The 19,908-nt window shown below is 30.9% G+C and overlaps 2 protein-coding genes and 1 long non-coding RNA gene across 7 annotated transcripts; 1 reads left to right on the top strand and 2 right to left on the bottom strand.

Annotated features, from left to right (window-relative positions):
• Positions 1 to 1,212: 1,212 nt before the first annotated feature.
• Positions 1,213 to 2,321, bottom strand: Ap-2sigma (adaptor protein complex 2, sigma subunit). 2 transcript variants are annotated; one of them, XM_076320935.1, is made up of 5 exons: positions 2,218 to 2,321; positions 2,034 to 2,089; positions 1,689 to 1,838; positions 1,458 to 1,631; positions 1,213 to 1,392 (listed from the first exon to the last, which is right to left on the bottom strand). In XM_076320935.1, exons 2-5 carry the CDS (start codon positions 2,034 to 2,036, stop codon positions 1,291 to 1,293), a joined length of 429 nt encoding a protein of 142 aa, XP_076177050.1. In that variant the 5' UTR covers positions 2,037 to 2,089; positions 2,218 to 2,321; the 3' UTR covers positions 1,213 to 1,290. The 2 variants fall into 2 exon arrangements, with proteins under 2 accessions (XP_076177050.1, XP_076177051.1); XM_076320936.1 differs by lacking the exon at positions 2,218 to 2,321 and having other exon boundaries at positions 2,034 to 2,108.
• LOC143151592 (cilia- and flagella-associated protein 44) lies at positions 2,080 to 14,713 on the top strand. Of its 4 annotated transcripts, XR_012993382.1 has the most exons (27): positions 2,080 to 2,559; positions 2,644 to 2,806; positions 2,891 to 3,030; positions 3,098 to 3,392; positions 3,467 to 3,611; positions 3,679 to 3,881; positions 3,938 to 4,180; positions 4,245 to 4,426; positions 4,488 to 4,626; positions 4,698 to 4,971; positions 5,053 to 5,293; positions 5,382 to 5,649; positions 5,726 to 5,889; positions 5,966 to 6,178; positions 6,242 to 6,352; positions 8,067 to 8,244; positions 8,316 to 8,501; positions 8,564 to 8,761; positions 8,835 to 9,371; positions 9,441 to 9,612; positions 9,720 to 10,018; positions 10,622 to 10,818; positions 10,875 to 11,092; positions 11,174 to 11,316; positions 11,393 to 11,593; positions 11,688 to 12,023; positions 12,310 to 12,431. XR_012993382.1 is itself a non-coding variant. In XM_076320899.1 (26 exons), the coding sequence occupies exons 1-25, from the start codon at positions 2,324 to 2,326 to the stop codon at positions 11,558 to 11,560; spliced, it is 5,313 nt and encodes a 1,770-aa protein (XP_076177014.1). In that variant the 5' UTR covers positions 2,080 to 2,323; the 3' UTR covers positions 11,561 to 11,593; positions 14,460 to 14,713. The 4 variants fall into 4 exon arrangements, 3 of the variants coding, with proteins under 3 accessions (XP_076177014.1, XP_076177013.1, XP_076177015.1); XM_076320899.1 differs by lacking the exons at positions 11,688 to 12,023; positions 12,310 to 12,431 and adding an exon at positions 14,460 to 14,713; XM_076320898.1 differs by lacking the exon at positions 12,310 to 12,431 and having other exon boundaries at positions 11,688 to 12,108.
• A 1,042-nt stretch (positions 14,714 to 15,755) lies between these two features.
• LOC143151621 (uncharacterized) lies at positions 15,756 to 19,805 on the bottom strand. The gene is made up of 3 exons (XR_012993398.1): positions 19,698 to 19,805; positions 16,830 to 17,048; positions 15,756 to 16,758 (listed from the first exon to the last, which is right to left on the bottom strand). It is a non-coding gene; the product is annotated as an uncharacterized LOC143151621 (long non-coding RNA).
• Between the last annotated feature and the right edge of the window lie 103 nt (positions 19,806 to 19,908).

The raw sequence follows: 19,908 nt of genomic DNA, 5'->3' as shown, positions 1-19,908 counted from the left end.
TCAAGTTTAACACAAACCTCGCCTAAACATTGAACCAGATAGTGCACCCTAGCACTAATCCTACTTTGAACAACTGTATATAGGGTAGGAATATAAATTATGTATAAAAATATTGCAGAAATATTTTAAATTATTATAAAACGAGTTATGTGTTGGTTTCTAAAGAATTTCATTATGGTGGTATATATCAATGAATTTCATGCATATTGTGTCCACTTTGTAACATTCAGATGTCATGTTTGTTGTTGACAGATCTGAGCAAGTCATATAAATATTGTTTTCTCCATATAGTCTATAACCCTTTGATGCCTGATTACATATCTGGTACACATCTTGAATTTTTTACATATTGCTACCCTCAGTAAAAAATATGTCAGGACCCAATAGATCCATACAAGTAGCTAATTGTTCTGTCTTTGTCTCAAAATAAACAACAATATTGTAACAAAGACTATATATTTCATAAACTTCAGAATATAATCATTTATAGCTTACATAATGATACGTATTACATTTTACTTTAGTTACAATAACACCGAACGGCTTCAAAAACCTTCCTAGTAGTTAATTGTTTAGTTAGTCTTAGTCATGACTTTGATTAGTAGAGATATGTATATGTATGTTTATTTTAAAAAGAAAATAAATTAAATTTGCAAAGAATAATTCATCTATAATTCAGGTGTATCCTGTGGAAAATACTTCAACCAATTGTATATGTGTAATTTCTCTATACAAATTTAAATAATTGTAAACATTAAATAATAATCAGTGTAGAAAGTAAATATGTATAAAAATGTATCACACTCTGTATATTTTATTGAAGAATATGAAACTGACTTCTTTGACTAGTGCGCCACAATAAAATTTTTGTTATTCATTTACTGTCATCAAGTGGTTAAACTACATAGTAGCTGAACATTGCATCTAATATTGGTTTAATCAATTATCAAACTTTTACTAATACAAGTAGAATGATAATTTAGATAATAACATTCAACATATAAAACACCTAAAATATCTACGATCCAAATACTTTAGAGTTTAGAAAAATTATTAATTTTTAAATCTTGTAATATTGTATTATTTCTTATAACTGGTTATCTATCTGCATCACTATGTTTAATTGTATAAAATAGATTTAAAAATTTCAAGAATTAGTTTACTAAGATACAAGTAAAATTAAGGCTATACAATCAAGTGACAAGATTTGTTATTCATAATGTAATTTATTTTTTACATCTTCATAATACAATGTATTTGATTAATATAAAGAGATAATGTTGAATAATTTTATTCTAACGAATTTAACATCAGAAGTTGTTTCAATACTTTTGCTTGACTTGTCTCCCTTATTTCACCTGCCAAAAACATTTCATCTACAACTGTATATACCTGTGGAAGATTTTTATTTTAAAAATGTGTTTTGTTTCGATACATAATTAAAAGTTAAAAATTACCTTATAAAAATTAAACACCAGGTCCAACTCACACACGTTATGGAAATATTCATTTAATACTTCAACAAAATTATGTATTGCTTCTAGGTAACACAAATTATTATCATTGACATCAACACAAATGCAAAAATATAAACCAGCATATCTTCTATATACAATTTTGAAGTTACGAAACTAAAACATGAAAGATTAGATTTCTCATATTATCAAAATTAATATATGAAGCTTTACCTCAACAAAGTTAGTATGTTTAGCATCTCGCACAGTCACCACTGCATGAACCTCCTCTATTAATTTCTGTTTTTCGTCATCATCAAAATTCATATACCACTTTGCTAATCTGGTTTTTCCAGCTCTATTTTGAATGAGAATGAAGCGAATCTGTACATCAAGTCATGAGCCATGTTAGAATTTTTATGAAAATTTATCTTGTATGTAATTCATAAATATTATTAATAAATAATACTTAATATTATATAACATTTAGTATTATTTTTTTAAAAGTATTCTTAAACTTCATTATTACAACAAATAATAAAAACAAATATATTTAATGATATTTCATTAATTACTTGCCATGGTTATATTGACTTAATGTCAACCGATATTGGTATTAGTGCACTTGACAGCCGCTGATCAACAAGAATAAAACATAAAATTGAGTTTATTGCCGCTTCTGAGTTAGCAAAATGCATAAATTAAATCAATCAAAAATCTAGAAACTTCGTGAGAAAATCTGTGTATTTCAATAACTACTTACAAAAAGTCATATAAATCGATTGAAATGATTGAAAAGCACATTTGTACTCCAGCTTTTATATTTTCATAGTTGCGTTGACACTTGCGAATTGATCCATGAAAACAAAATGGCTGACGGTGGTAAAGTTGAATTTAAAAATGGTCATGATTCGAAAAGAAGTAAAAATACTAAATTAGTTTCGCAAAATGATTTGGAATTATATGAATATGAAAATAAAGAAGAAAAAGAATTTGTTGAAGTAAATGAAGAGCATAAATTAGATTTAGGAAGAATCGAAGAATATTCATCTATAGCTAGGAAATCAAAAAATGGGAGTGTACCTAAAAATATTTTAGAATTTTTGTATCCTTAATGAAAAAATTAATTATTCCCCTTTAGATTTTCTTATTTATATTTTATTTCATATAAATTCTTAATATTTAACAGTCATTCATATGCATATAATTGTCAAAGATATTTTAATCTTTGTATAGCTGATATGAATACCATTGTCTTTGCTTCTGGTAATTTAATTCACTTTTACAATGTAGTAGAAAATAAAATTTGGTTTAGAAGAGGCTCTATGGGTGGTGGTATTGGTCACATATGTGTAAGTTTTCTAAAATTAACATTAATAAATTTATGCCATTAACAAATTTCATGTAAGAATGATAACTTTATAATTTCATTACAGAAAAATCCTATCATTGAACATATAGCTGTTGGTGAAAATGGAATAGACCCCTTAATAACTATTTATAATTGGCCTTCCATGGAAATTGTAACTATTTTAAAAGGAGGGACAACTAAACGTTATTTTCATTTAACTTACAGGTAAATGAATTTATAATACATAATTATAAAACCTTTGTACTGTTAAGACAAAATTTTTTATTTACAGCCCTGATGGTTTGCTATTGACTTCACAAGGTGGTGAACCCGATTATTATATTTCTCTTTGGAATTGGAAAAAATCAAACATTATTTTACAATGTAAATCTCATGTTCAAGATGTATATAATGTAACTTTTTCTAAATATATTCCTGGGCAATTAACATCTTGTGGATCACAACATATTAAATTTTGGAAAGTATCTAAGACTTTCACTGGCTTAAAACTTAAAGGTGAAATTGGTAAATTTGGAAATACAGAGATCTCTGATATTATAGCAATTCATCCAATGCCAAATGAAACAGTAAGAAATCAAGAAAACAAGACAGCTACTTTTTGGAAGTCAAAATTTTGTCCTTATACATGTTTATACTTTAGGTAATTTCAGGATGTGAATGGGGTAACATACTTTTATGGGATGAAAGTATAATTAAACTTGAAGCATGTAGTAAAAATAAACAAGCAGCACACATTGGTTGTATTACTCAATTTGAATTCATAAATGGAGAACTTATATCAGTTGGTAATGGTGTAATGTATATGATTAGCAGCAAAGGAAGGATTGAAAATTACAATATTTAATATGATAGGTTTAGATGGGTGGATACGATTTTGGTTTTATGAGACTATTGATGATGCTGATCTTCCTAGTGAAAAGCAATTACTTGAAATACAACCAATTTATGAATTTCACATTACGGAGGGAAAAGAGTATTCAAAAAGAAGTGCAATGCTTATGAGTATTCAGAAACAAGAGCCAAATGATCCAGAAAAAACAATTTGGTATGCTCAGGTAAATATATCACATTATAAAAATGTAACATTATTATTTAATAAAATATGTGATAGGATGGAAATGGAGGATTGTGGTTACTTGATCTTTGCACCAATAATAGACAACAGCAACAACAAAAAATTTTTACATGCCATGCTGGTGCCATAGTTGATATGGATATAGCTGTATGGGGACCTTTTGTAGCTACACTTGATCAAAGTGGCCAATTGCACATTTACAATTATATTGAAAAGAAACTAAATGTTGTGCACATATTTCATGACATTGGAACTCAAGTGATTTGGTTTCCACCCAAGGTAAATAATATTTCTTTATTGTTCTTAAGTTGTTAAAAAGACATAATATCACAAAGATGTTTAGATTGAAGAAACAGGCTCAACACTGGTATGTGCTTTTGAAAGTGGCATTATTCGAATGGTAACAATAGCAATAAAAACAGCCAACATAGAAAATAATATAAAAAGAGATTATACAAGATTGATTCAAGTTTTAAAACCACATTCAATGTCAATTTCCGTAATGTGTATTAATGTTTCTTGTAGGTATGTTTCATATAAATTTAAAGATAATTATATTTTTCTAATAAAGACAATTTTTATTTAGTTTACTTGTAACAGGTAGCGAAGATGCTACAATTTTTACATTTAGTATTCACTCTACTAATACTTATCCTGAACTTATACCGATTGGGTATATAAAAATTCCTTCATCTGTTACTTGTATGACATGGAATCCAAAAGAAGTAAATATCAGCCTTGTTACTTTAAGTCAGTGAAATATAGTAAAGACAATTATTTAATTTATTTTGGATAGAAGGCAACTTTACTAATTGGATGTTCAAAAGGAGACTGTGTAGAAATAGAATTACCTACATCAGTTCAATCATATACAATTACGTCTTACGAGCTTGTCAAGTGTAATTCTGCAGCATTTAAGTTTGAATCAATAAAATCGTCAATACAAAGGGAAATTGTGAGAAATAAGTATGAAAAAGAAAAAGAGAATAGACTCAAAGAAAAAAAGAAACAAATGGAAGAATTGATAGCAGAAAATCCTCATGTTGTAATTGATGAAGAAGCATTTCTTAGTAATAACATATGTTTAATTTTATTCAAGCAGCTTATTTTGAACTTTAAATTGATTATTCTAATTTAATTTTTTCTTTTAGTGGAAATTAATAACAAGGATATCATTCTCCCAGAAATTTACATTCCAGAAGTTCCAAATAAAGTTTTAGTAGCACAATATGGTAGAAATGGAAATATATGGCTACTTATGTCTGGTTTTGATGCAGGATATGTTTATGAATATCCACGTCCACTGTCTGGAAGAATAAAAAACAATAAACCAGTTAGGAGTAGAATAATTAAAGCTGCAGAGGATACAGAGATTCACAAATGTCTTTTTTAGTATGAAATATCAAATTATTTTAAAAAGAATTATTTTAAGTACTAAATTATTTAAAATTATTTTTAAAAAATGCTATTTTTCTTAAAGCAAAAACAAATATTTATTTTTGGGAACACAATATGGAGAACTTTATGTTTGTAAAATAACGGAAGAAGACTCATTAGATTTCTCAGATTTTTGGATTCTTCCTATACATGATTATTATAATGGATGTATATCTAAAATGTTATTGAGTTACAATAGGGAAATGTTACTGACATGTGGTTATGATGGAAATCTATTTTCTTTTAAAATTAACGATGATACACCTAACGAGGATGTAGAAATACCAAAAGTGCAGGATTCTTTACCTCTAGTAAGCTAATTTCTCAGTTAGTATTTTTAAGCCAATCGATTAAAGTTTAATGTCTGGAATTATTTTTATAATATAGCCCAAAAATATTGAAGACATTGAGGATGCTAATTATCCAAGTTTGGAAGAAGTAATCACTCAAATGGAACAAAATCGAATTATTTCAGATGCAAACAAGAAAAAAAAAGAAATTTTGCAAATTATACGTGGTTTAATAGAAGATTATGTCAAAATTACTAATAGGTACAACATTTATTTTTGTTAAGTACATAAAGATAATTATTGCCTTATAACAATTTATTTTTCTTTACAAAATTAGAAATAAAAGTCTTTTGCCATCGCAGCAGATACAACAATTTGAATTAGATTCCAGAATTGTAGAACACTTGGATCAGCACTTAAAGGCACAAATAGCTTCAACACAAAAGAAGTTAGAATTCCAAGAGCAGAAAAGTAAACTAGAATTGGAGAAGCTTATGAATCATTTCATTACACCTGTTACACACTTACCTTTTGCAGTTTGCAGTATATTGTAAGCACTATTTTATTTTAATTTGTAAAATTATTTTTATTAACATACAAAATTTAAAAATAGAAATGAGGATAAAGCAGTGTATTCATTAAGAGAATTAAAACTGAATATTGATAATATTTCAAAACACATAGTAACAATGAAACATGTTGAAGAACAACAAAAAACAAGCAGGTATATATATTTTTCCTTTATATAGACTGTATAAGTTTACCATTTAAGTTGATATAACAAAATATCTATAGACGATTAATTAAAAAAAAGAGATAAAACATGTCTTTTATGATTTTAAGAGGGGTTTCAATGGCATTTTTAACCTACATTTTTTATTTTGGAATCCTATTTTTCTTAAGAATATACATTACAGTTATTCGAAACATTTTTTTGTAAAACTGCTATTGTTAAGGTATTTAAAGGAACACCTGTAAAATTGTTACAGTATTACATTCACTTTTTATATTTATTACATTAAGACATTATTACATTGTAACAAATGTTCAAAATGATGATTTTCAGCTTCCAAACACTTGCTAATGCGCGCATTTAATATATATATAAAGTTTAATAAGATAATCAAATTTCTCTTCTCTCAAACTTTCATATTTTTTGGAGTGATAGGTGGATCGTGATGTTCCTTTTCTTCAAGATAATTCCATAAGAAATAATCTGTGGAGTAGAAAAAAAGTTCAAAAGTAGAAAAAAGTTTGATCACGTGATCTCATCAGTCAGGGAATTGGAGAAAAAATCCTCATTGACTTGTATTTGATTTCAAGTCCATTCACGAAATGTTATTCGATTACGAAAATCATTTCCATGTAGTTTTTGGTATAGAGACACTTTGTATGAGTAGAACTTATAATGTTTTAAAATTCGCTAAACACTCACTTGAAATATTTTAGAACTGTAAGAAATTAAATGAATACTCAATTGTATTGTCAGTCACTGCAACTAACACACAAACTTTATTACTTTTATATGTATCTATTTTTCATCATATGCATCTTTTCATTTATACACTACCATCTTGAGAAGACTGTTTAACAACATAACAAAATGAACCATGTAATAAATATCTTCTAGAATACTGTAAAGCATACAAATTAACAGTTTTATTAATATTTTGTCTTGATTCACAATAAATAAAAATCATTTCAATTTTTTTCTGTAACTGTAAAGTATTTCCTATTTGAGTCACAATAAATTAATTACTGCAGAAATGTGGGTAATAATATATCTGCTAACTATTTCTACTTTTGATCAAATATAAACTATCAGTAAGTGTATTTACATACAAATGAATAGGCTTCCACAAAATTAAAACAGATACAAAATATAAACATTATATGAAGAGTAATACTGAAACTTCTTGGATTCTAGTAGATAATCATTTTATAGATGTTCTTCCAAATATCTTAAAAAATAGAGGTTTCACAAAAAAATGTTTCAGATAAAAGTAATATATTTTCTCATGTAGAATAAAATTTTGAAATAAAGCAAATAGGTTTAAATAAAAAAAAGTTGACCTTGAAATGATTTTAAAAATGCTCATGTATTAAAAAATTAATAATTCCATTTAAATACCTTCTTAAAGTCATGAATTATATATTCCACCTTTTTTTTTTAATTACTTGTCTATGACATATTTCATTGTGTTAACTTAAATGGAACAATTTGTGCATATATATCATTATCGAATTTAATAATTTTAAATTATATTTTTTGAGTGAAATGTAGAATTCTATTAAAATAAAATTTAATAATGTCCTATGGAAAAATAATTTTGTTTTTTTTATATTGTCATTTACATAATTATGAACCTCTTTTTGTTAAAACATACTATTTAATTATTTTTTGAACAATTTGCATACATATTGTTGTTCAATTGTAGGATAGCACAAGAAGAAATAAAAGAAGAGAAAGGAGAATTGCAAGAAGAAGAAATACAATATTTAGAAGATGTTCTAGCTGATTATAGTGATTTGTCATCTGTATTAAAATTACAAATTAATCAGATGCTACTAAAATACAAAGAGAAGAAAAGAAAATTAATTCAACGACAAAAAGAAGTAAAAAATTTATAATTAAAACTAATTATATGGTAAATAGTGTATATCATATGGTATTATGATATTTTTAGTGGCAAACACTATATTCTAGAAAACCAAATTTATTTAAAAATCGTATAGAAGATGCATCTTTGCTTGAAGAAACGAAAAAAACTATTGGTGAATATAATTTGAAGATGAGTACAGGTTTTAATTTAACTATGAAAAAGGAAACTGTTGCTACTAAATACAAACAACTGCTAGATGGTAGAAGTAAGGTATAACTATCATACAATTTCTTATTATAATGTGTGGTTTATAAAATAATTATTTTTTATAGCTTCATTACTTGCGGGAGAATTACAATGCAAAATTGTACTCAATTAGATCACAAAAACAAAGATTGCAAAAAGAAGTAATTAGATTAATGGACATTCTAAAAAAAATTCATATGGAAATTCCATTAAAAAGTATAAAACCTTTACCACAGCTACCAAAGTTAAATCTTGATACTGAATTTCCTGAACATAATCTTAAGGTTAGTTGAAGTTATAATTCTTTATGATTAGAACATGAAAGAGTATGACTTTAGAATAACATCATTTTTTTAGCTTGAGAAACATATGTCAATGTCAGAAAAGATGCAACAAGTAAGACGACAAAGACAATCAATAAGCACAGATCAATCAATTGGTCTGTTCGATTTAGAACATGAAGTATTATTTTGTGATGATACAACAGACTTTAGAGAAGACATAGCAAGTCTTTCTACTCTTGTTTCTTTTTCGAAGATAAAAATAAAAGATCATTTATATATACCAACAAATTTAATTAGAAATCTAAATACAAGTGATTCTGTTCAAACTTCATGGGAACGTGAAATGAAACGCTCTCGAATGTGGCGAAAAATATATGAGCAAGATTGTATTTTACGATATATTAATGATAGTTATAAGCACTTGGAACGTGAATTAAATGAATTAGAAGAATGTAGACTTGATGTTGTATATCAGAGTACTTATATGAATCTAAATTTGTTAACTCTTTATGAAGAATTTATTGTTCTGAGGGAGTGTGAAGCAGTGGAATATGGTCTTGAAGAAAAAGTTAACCAAACATCAAATAAACGTGTTGCAGTGATGTTAAAAGTTATTATCACTATGAGAATAAAAATAATAATTAATTGATTCAAATTAATACACAATGTAATTTAACAGATACAAGCTATAAATGCCAAAATTGTAACACAAGAAGAAAAAATTCAAAAATTGCATATAAAGATAAAAGATGTTGCTGTTGAATTTGCAAAAGTTATAGCTGGAAACAAATTTCATGATTTTCTTCAAAAAATATTTAAAAAGAAACATATGGCCGTGAAACAAAGAAATGGTGTTAAATTTCCTTACTTTTATAATTACAAATTTTCATTATTTAATTTCCATTTATATTAATCTTACTTCACTTACTATATTTTATTAATTCAATTATAATTTTAGGTTCTTTGGATTCAATTACACAATCATCAGAAACCAGCTCTGACGAAACAAATACAACAGTAGATTCTGAAACTAAACACATTCCATTTGATGAAAATATATGCCCATTAGGATGTGATAAACAGTTGTATGATATGGCATTTTCCATGAGAGAAAATCGATATGTATATGAATTCCAAATTAAAGAGGAGCAGAAAGAAATAGAACTATTGCAAAAAGAATTAGAGATAGATTCCAAAAATTTAAAGGTCATTGAAAATAACTTCAGAAATAATCTAGAAGATTTACAAGCTTTCATGGTAGTTTGAGATATTTTATACAGGATATTTGATAACAAGTGTCCAAAACTTTAAGAAATACATACCAAAATAAGATAAAACTAAAAAATGACGAAATGACATTTTAAGCTTTGTGTTGAAGTTATTAATTGTTTTAAAGATATCAGAAATATGGTCTTTGTACTACTGTCAGTGCAAGAACGTCACCTGTTTTATGGCAGTTATTGACAGTACCATAGTCACCTAAAAGGGTTCACTTATTTCGTAGTTGATATAATAACTTAACATCATGTGACATAAAAAAAATTGTATAAAATTACGACGTTGATTACGAGCTAAGTTGGTCTTTCTAGATGACCACGGTACTGCTGATCACTACCCACGTCATGAAACATTTGGTGCCTATGTGTTGCCAGTAGCATAAGTCTATCATTTTTTATATTTTTTAGGTGTATTTCCAATGAACAATAACTGGTATACAAAATTTTAAGTGTAATTTTGTCATTCTTAATTTTCATCTTATTTCGGCAAGTCGAATCACTTCTTAAAGTTTCAGACTTTTTCCATACACCTTGTACAATGTCTTTCAAAGTGACTTATTTACTTAATTTTTATTCTCAATAGATAGAAAATCAGAGAAAATTAAATAACATTAATGTGACAGTTGTATTAAAGATTCATCAACTTCAACACATATCAAATTCTGGACATATTGCAGAAATGAAAAATTGTGTAATTTTTAATAAAAAAGAATTATCAAATTTGTATGCTAGAGTTGGAATTCTGCAGAAAGAAACTTACGACTTAGAAGAAAAACGCAAGTAAGTTAGAAGTAATGTAAAGTAATTAGCAAGAAACAAATATTTCTTTGTTGCAGAAAAAATGAAGCACACCTTAAAAGAATAAAATTGGATCTGAAATACATGGACACACAAAATAAAAAGTTAAAAGTAGAAATTAAAGAGAAAATGATACAAAAATTTGGCCGAAAATTATCTTTGATCAGCCTGTATGAAATTGTTTTACAGAGATTGATTTATGATAGTAAGATTGATATACGCACAATCATGAAGAATTTTACTGATGAAATAAAAAGTAAATTTAAAAACTTAGAGCTCTATAGAACCATTTTAATAAAAACTTACTACATGATCATTTGTTGTATTTTTTTTTAAGATATAAAACAGGACTACAGTGAAGGATTAAGTGTTTTAGCAAATTTAATTCGAAATAATACTAAAAAACTAAATTTGCTAACATTGTTGGAGGAAGAAAAGATCAAGATTAAGAAAATTTTGGAACAAGTTCCAATTTCAGAAGTAAGTATAACTTTATTAAATTCTCTTACTGTAATAGAGTACATAAATAACATTCAATAACGTTCTTTAACTACAGGAAAATATGTTACAAGCGGAATTTGAACATGAAGCTAATATAGCCACACTTGAAAGTATTCTGCACAGTCAAATACAACAGAAACATTTGCTTCAGTATGATGTAGACAACCTTAAAACTGCACCAAGAAAATTACTTCCAATTTGCTTTAAGAAAAGTGCGCAATAGAAATAATTGATTTGAGCTTCAATAATTGATAAAGTAATTATTTAATATATAATTTAATTCATCCATACTACTTGTAAAGGAAACTAAAATACATAATTTTTTAATTCGATAAATTTGTAATGTACAGGTATACTTAAATTAATTTTATTTACAATAATTTGAAAACATAAAAAAAATTTAATTACTATATATGTGATGTCTTACCGATTATCGACAAAAAAAGAGAAGATAGATTTTAATAGAATCAGACTGTTGTTGTTGGATGTACAGGTGGATTGGGTTTATTTAATTTTATAATGGTATTGTTCTAAGGTATCTTACAAGGAGACAATGGGTTCCTACCATAGAAAGTTGGCATTTTAATTCGCTGTATGCTCATATATTTTTTTGCTAAACTTATCTGTGATTAAATAAAAAAAATTTGAAAATTGTTAACTCAAGCAGTCATTATATTAAAGACATGGTAAATATGGCAACTGTTTAATTACTAATATATTCAAATTTCCACTAGTTTATTGTAACGAACCTTGCAAATGTACCTTTTTATATGAAAAAAAAAATAACAAAGTAAAATTCAGTTGTAATTAAGATTTCAGTATTTTGTTGAATACCCTTGATTATATTCCATCTCACACAATCTATTTGACATCGATCTTACTAATTGTTTAGTAAAATTGTGTTCGATTTTACTCTATATCATTATTAGTGCTCTTTTTAAATTATTCTTATTTTTAATGACATGCTTCCAGATTTTAATTTCCAATTCATGTCAGATGTACTCTATTGTCTTCAAAACAGGTGATTGCAGGGGTGTATTTATTACTTTGGGACAATTATAAAGTAATCACATCCAAGTTACGTGTAACGTGTGTTTGGCATTGTTGTCGCTATACAATTTAAAGCGGTTTGAAATTTTTAATTTTTCAGAAGTGTTCTTTAGATTTTTTAAAAATATTTATATAATTGTATTTATTCATACTTCCTTCAATAAATTCTAAACTACCCATTCCAGCAGCAGAGATGCAACCTCAGACCACCATTGATTGCCCCCTGTATTTCACAGTAGTTTTAATTTTTTATTTTTATTCTTCATTCGGTCACACTCTAATTTTACCATCCGAATGAAAAATATTACATTTATTTTATCTGTAAAAATAGTCTCTTTCCAAAAATCAAAATCTTCGATTAAATAGTTTTGCGAAATATAAGCCTTTCTTTCTACTTTTCTCTTTTAAAACAAGCAAAACTAGCTAAAACTAGCTCTTTTAAAACAAAAGGTTTATTTCGAGCTGTACGGCCATCAAAATTTTGTTTTCCTAATACTCTTTTTACTGTTTCCGGATTTACAGTTTTTTTAAAACTATGTTCCAATATATTTTAAGAACTTCAGGTCGTTACGACCCCTCACAAAGGGTTGCTTCTGGCTCTGCTCGTTTTTACCTTCTCTCTCTAACACACACACGCACTACTCTTCGCTAGCATCCTAACTTGTGAATGCGTCAAGTATGCATGGCGCCAGTAAATGACCTGCAGAGTATAATGTTGAGACTGTGTGGAATGTACCGACGTGTATCTGTTTGTAAGAATTGGTTAAATAGTATAGGCGATCTTTTTCTAAAGTATGAGAGTGTGTGTATTCATATGGTTTAGATTTTAAGGACGAACGCAACGCGAGTGAGTGTCAGAGTCAGTGTCAGAGTCAGTGTCAGAGTCAGTGTCAGAGTCAGTGTCAGAGTCAGTGTCAGAATCAGTATCAGAGTCAGTTGTAGTCTTGAGATAGCGAACGGAATAGCGTAGCACTGTGCTTTCGTTTACATTTCACTATGCTTCGAGAGTACAAAAATATTCAACAAATGCTTCGTGCAATTAATGAATCTTTGGGCAATTACATTTTGGCATGTAATATCTATAGAGAGTGAATAAGACGTAACTGAAAATGTCTAAGAGAAGTTAGTGATCAAAGAAATTTTCAACGATTAGATTATCGATTTGAAGATAGAGCATCAGTATTAATCGTCTTCATACGATCTGGAAAGGTCGATCGATCTCGTGTGCATTGGAGAGTAGGGGGCAAGTTATTGCACCTGCACGTTCCTATTTTGTAATGGGTTTCCGCAGGATAGTGTAATGTTGCACCCTCACAGTTTAGTGCCCCGGTACGATAATTTTTAAATCGCATGTTCGGATCGTGTTAGATAGATCGAAGACCTGCATCGGAATTGTGATTTAAATCCGGTTAGTTTTTTTCTTTGGGGTGCGGTAAAGGCATCAGTATGTAAAGCGGGTATGCAAAGGACTATACCGGAATTTGAAACGCTGTATAAATGAAACCTTCTATCAATTACGAAATGAATCAGGTTTTCATCAAAGGATTCGCAACAATACAAAAGCCAGGCTACAAATGTATTTACAAAATAATAGTGGTCATATTAAAATTAGAGCACAAGCACAATTGCTACGGAATATAAACGTAGATGGATCTGTTCTTTGGACTCGAGTAACGAACAAAAAATAATACGAAAGTTAGATTAATTACTAATGTTTACATCTTGTTATTGCATTTCATTTTTCATTTCTTTGATTTTATTTTCATCAGTATGAAGTGATAAATACTGGAAATAAAAAAGTAAGATAAATTTGATTACTTTCTATCAGAACTGTTGAATGCCGACCCATGAATCCTTTTGCAAGTTTTTTTCCCCTCTATGAATAGAATATGATACAATCGTAACAAATTTTGACCATGGTAAAAATGTCAAGGTTACTTTTGCGGAAAAATTTTTTAACAAATTTCTACCGATTCAAAAGTGTAAAATACGCCTATGATAGTCATAAAACCTTTTTTTACATTTTGTACAGATGTATTGGTATTATATACCATTTTTTTTCTTTTACGTAGGGAACATCTTCGGGGGACTTCCCCAACCCCTTCGGAAGGGGCCGGAGGAAGTGTGGGATTCCCCGCATGAAAGCCGCGCCCAATGGCACAGAAACGCAAGGTGCCCCTGTGCTGTCGGCCTGACATTTATCTTGTGTTTGCTCTTACTCATTTAAGACCTACCCTCTCGCCAGGTGAGGCACAGGCGAAGATCCGAGGCATCAGGCCAACACGTCTCCGCCCGCCGCTCTTAGGAGGGCCTATTAGAACTCACGTGAGCCCGTTATCGTCTTCGTCCCGTGGTCTTCTTCTGCAAAATTATGGTTTCGCAAAAGGAGGCTACTGGCCTTTCACTTTCTCTCGGCTCTTACCACGCCCAGCAGCGAGAGATCCGCCCCAATCGTGTCGGTCCAATAGGAGTGGCCGGATAGTCTCGACAGTCTGTTGGCCGAACATCGATTCCGAGCCCGTTAGCAAGTCTATCAGGGGTATCCCCGATAGGACGTTAGTATTATATACCTGCCACATTGGTGTTTCCAAATCATCCTTAAATTTTTTTTCCGAGAAATATTTTGTAATACTTGGCGTATGATTTTGGCTGTGACTCTCTGTATATGGATGTAAGATATTTGTTTGAAAAGAAAGGGAACAATTTTAGAACACCAAGAATCGTGCTCTCAACGATAACTTGGATGAGGGAGAGAGTTGAACACAAGAAATCAATTGAACAATTAATACGTTTTTGATTCTCCTAAAAATGCCTACCGTTTATTTATTTCGAGATACCCGGTCTATGGCCTAGGGTTTCTGTAACAAAGGACGTCGATGTGATAATACCGGAACAATATGAAAATCGAATACGTTCTGCTTGGACAATGTTTGCGACTGAAACAATGTTATAACGGGAGGAGTGAACACTGCTTCGCTACGTCAGGTAGAGAGCGGATTGTATTACCAACGATTCTTGAAATTTTCGAAGAAGCGCTTGACGACAAGCGGGCGTAATTAAAACTATAGTTTATTCAACGAACCAAAATACCGAATGCGACAATTGAACGTAATCAGTGGGTAATCAGATCAGAAATGATTTTGTAATACTTGAAGACAATAATTACAAAAAACATTTTTCTAAAATACGTTTTTTTTTTGTAATTTAAATTATTCGACATACAATTAAATAACTTCTTAAAGAAATGCAAGATAAATATAGAATAATAAAGGAATAAATGAAATAAGTTAGACAAAATAATTTCTTCTTATTAAAATTTTATTTTTAATCATTATAACTACTACTATTACGCCTACTACTACACTACTTTTAGCACTGCTACTACTACAAATACTTCTACTACCATTTTTTTTTTTACGTGGAGGAAATCTAAAAACTCTCCCGATCATTGGGGACGAATTTCGAGGGAAGTGTGAAATTTCCCACACCCGGCACCACTGCACAATTTACAACTTACACGATTTAGGAGAAACATCGGAGATTGCAGACCGCATAACATCCGGTGTCTGCATTGTGATGTGCATTTACTACTTTCCTACCTCAATTTCTGACCAGGGGGTCGCATGAAAGGGCGGCCGTGGGCGCTCGCGACCGCGTCCAGCAGCATGAAGATGGGAGAGTGGCTCATCCCCCGTCCACCATCGACGCAGCCTTTATCTTATAGTCTTACAGCGAGGGATCAGTCCACCCACCGAAATTCGCTGCGTGTGTGAGGGAGAGCAGCCGCCTTATTGTCGGTCGCTCCGGTTCTCCTAAGAGTTGGGTCAAGGGCGCGAAGTCAGACCTACGAACAGTATCCATAGAGTGTCCATACAGGGTGGTGTTGAATAATCTTCAAACTTGAGTACTACGAATCACCGAGGGTCTTAACTTCCTGTTGTTCAGGAATGTGGTCAGTGCTTTTTTCTCCATAGTAGGGGAGGGTGAGTCAGGACTCGTATAACTGGTTTGCCGAGTTAGGGGATTATCGAGGAGGAGCTAGCCATAACCATCCGAAGGCATAGGGCGAAACACACTGCCCTAGGCCAAGACGGTGTATCTGGACGAATCTGGGTCTTGGATAAGGGCGTCCTTGGAGACGATTCCTCTCCAACTGGACAGTAACATTTTCTGCTCCACCTCGACGATGAAGACAAACTTTTCGAAAGAACACTGACAGCCCGTGTCATCAGGCATCTGTTGCGGGATGAGTCCAACCTGACCGAGTGTCTGTTCGGGTTCCGGGAGGAATGGTCGACCATCAATGCGATTCATCGTGTCCGGTTTCTCTCGACTTTGACCATTTCCTGCGATGAGGTGGCTACACTTTACCTGGGGGAGGGAGTAATTAGACAGGGACTCAAAGACCATGAAGTCCCCGACTATGTATGGTCGAAGACTACCTTTGCAGCAGGTGGATGAAGTACCCAAACCAGTACGGGATAGAATGGAGAGAGATATACTCCGGAGTTTTGCAGGGGTCCGTGCTAGGGCAGGGGTCCTTCCCGACGGCAGTAAGTCGATCGTCCCTCGTCTAACACATATCGCTGATCTTTGGAGGAGAGTTGATCCCTTCGACCCCATCTCAAGGGGTCAGAGGAGTTTGTGGAAAATTTTCCCTACTTACAAAAAAAAAAAAACAGTGGTTTGAGCCAGCCGTTGCTGCTACTGCAGCACCAGTGACTACCGGGCTTGGAGTTTAAGGACTTCTACCTCTTCTCCCGTTAGGACCCTCTTCCCCTATTCACGGGACCCGTAGAGACTGTTGAAATAAGTCGTAAATATGTAATGGCTTTTCTTTTTTTATACGTGGAGGAAATCTTTCAAAGACACCCCCGACTTCTAGGGATGGGATTTCCCGCACATGGTGACCACACTCGCACGATTTCCAGCGAATATCAGGAAATGCATACCATATAATACTCGGTGCCCTCCTCCTTCCTGTGCGACGCAGTGTCAGTGTCCAGACTGTATCTTCATTGTAAAGGAGACGTTTACAATCCCTTTAGGGCAAGCCTAAATACTATAGATGGTCGGCAGGCACTCAACAGGTGGCCACTTGGGACTACTTTCTTCCCCCTACGTTATGCATCTCATTGCCGTGCATCATAGTTTAGAATAGGGAGCACTTTATAAAGCTATTATCCTCGCAGCCAGAGCGATTAAACCAAGATGTTTGGTTGTCTTGTTGTCACGTACTAGTCACAAAACTTAAGAAAAAACTTGAGCACGACATTGTTCTGCGGACCAAAGGTCTTCCCGATGGCCTCAGCCTAACGTGTTACTGGCCTCAGCGACACGTTGCTGCTGACCGTTGGAAAGGATTGGAGGGCCATTCAGCGAGTCGAGGATAGTGTTCAGCGCGTCATCGATTGAATCACTGGGATAGATTTAGAGGTGGCACTCCATAAAACCGAGGTGCTGACCATGCAATCATCTCGGGAAGAGTCCCCCCCCCCCCTGATTTAGATAGCTGAAATATCTAGGACTGATCCTCGACAGCCACTGGCATTTTGAGAGAATAATGGATGCCCTGAGCCGGCTCCTCCCCATCTTGTGGGGTCCGAGAGACCGGGTTTGTCTAACCACCTGATCCATAGGTGGCTAGTATTAAGGTTCGCCCGCAATTATAAGATTGTGTCCTTTGAGGCGGCAATTGTCCTGTTGGGGTTTTCCCGTTGGTTTTGCTCGCGACTTATTAGAACAGGTTGAAGTCCTCAAACGCCAAACCCAACATTACTGCGGTAATAGCGGTAACTGACGTTAGCAGGGGAGCATAAGTATGAGATTTTTCTGAATAGTGACAGTGCCACTAATATCATAGAAGGCAGTGGAGAAAATAATGTGTAAATTCATGTTCCGTTGTTGTGGGTGCCTCTTAATTAACTGTGGGCGCTCGCGAGGTTGAAGCTCGGTAATTTTGCATTTTTAAATGTAATAACAATATTTGAACACGTTTAGAAGGACTATCAACAATGACCTGAACTGTTAATCTAAATATCAGATGAAAATGAATGTTTGAGTACTTGCACTAAAAATAAAGTACTACTACAAGATATAAACATTACTTCTGCTTAAAAAAATTTGTTTAACAATTACTTTTGTAGTTGTTCTAAAAATTTTCAAAAAGACTTACTGTATTTAGCAACATAACTAATACCTATTACCATTTCAAAGCATTAACAGTGTAAGATTGAAATTTTTAAATATAATGTATGTGGTGAAAATAAATATTGATATTAATATTTTTCTATGCAAGTTGCAGATTATTACTCATTTATCTACAGGTTTCAGGTTCAGAACGACTGGTCCAGATTAATTTAGAATAACATTATGGCTTTGTTTTGCATTTGCAATTATTTGTTTTAAAACCAATAAATGACAACTTTTACTTTTTTGTTTCAAACTCTAAAAATCAATGAAGTAACATATTGTAAAAAATAGCAACAAAAGCTACATTTACTCATTTGGAAATATTTTATATGTTATGCCCAGAAATAGCTGTACAGGACAGGTATAGAATCAGTCATGTGGAATCCCTTGGGCAATTAAAGAATTAGAATCCTTTGTGTGGATCACTATAACTCCTTGTTTATTGTACAAGTCAAAATAAATTTAACTTAAAAATATAAGTTTTATTATAAGCAACAATGATTGTAATTTAATTAGAGGATCTTCATTTACTTAAGTCCTAGAGATTTATTGATTGAATTAGATTTAATGGAGGTAATTACAGGTTATCATGTATAATTATATTACAAATATTGTTGTGGTTACAACTATACATGTTCTATTGAATTTATGAAAGAATCTTCTTTCCATAAATCTAGTTGTTATCTAGTACTTTTGAAAACTATATAAACTATTTTAATTTGCTTTATTTTCTTAGAACAGCAATTGTAAAAATATAACATATAAATATTAAAATAGAATTTTTGTTCATCAAAATTCATCAATACGTTTACTGATATTACTGAACATTATTTTAAGAATTACAATTCAATTCCAATAAAAAACATTATATTAAATTAAATATGGTATTTATATAGAATGTATGATTAAAAAGTATTGAAATTTTAGAAGGCTATAAATTTAAAAATTATTTATAAGAATTTAAGAAATATGACTATTAAGAAATATAAATATTCTATAGAAAACTACTGACTCAACTAATATTATTTTTTTTTACTGTTATTATCTACTACTACATTATATCATCATGTATTTATATTAAATTACTTATAAAATATTTATTATGGTATTGTACTTACTATAATTGTATTGTGCCTATTTTTACCTGTGTTCTTAATCATATGTAATAATAAATAAACGCATATTAAAACTTTAAAATTTATTTTTCCAATTCATGTAACATAACCCATGTGTTAGTGTGTAGAAGAAAACTGAGTAAAATTATATATATATATTATTATATATATATGTATATACATATATATATATATAACTTATTTTTTCAATCAT

Source organism: Ptiloglossa arizonensis, chromosome 9, assembly GCF_051014685.1.
Source record: "Ptiloglossa arizonensis isolate GNS036 chromosome 9, iyPtiAriz1_principal, whole genome shotgun sequence".
NCBI classification, from domain to species: domain Eukaryota; kingdom Metazoa; phylum Arthropoda; class Insecta; order Hymenoptera; family Colletidae; genus Ptiloglossa; species Ptiloglossa arizonensis.
The sequence above is the reverse complement of the archived record's forward strand: the minus strand, read 5'-3'. Positions and strand labels throughout refer to the sequence as shown.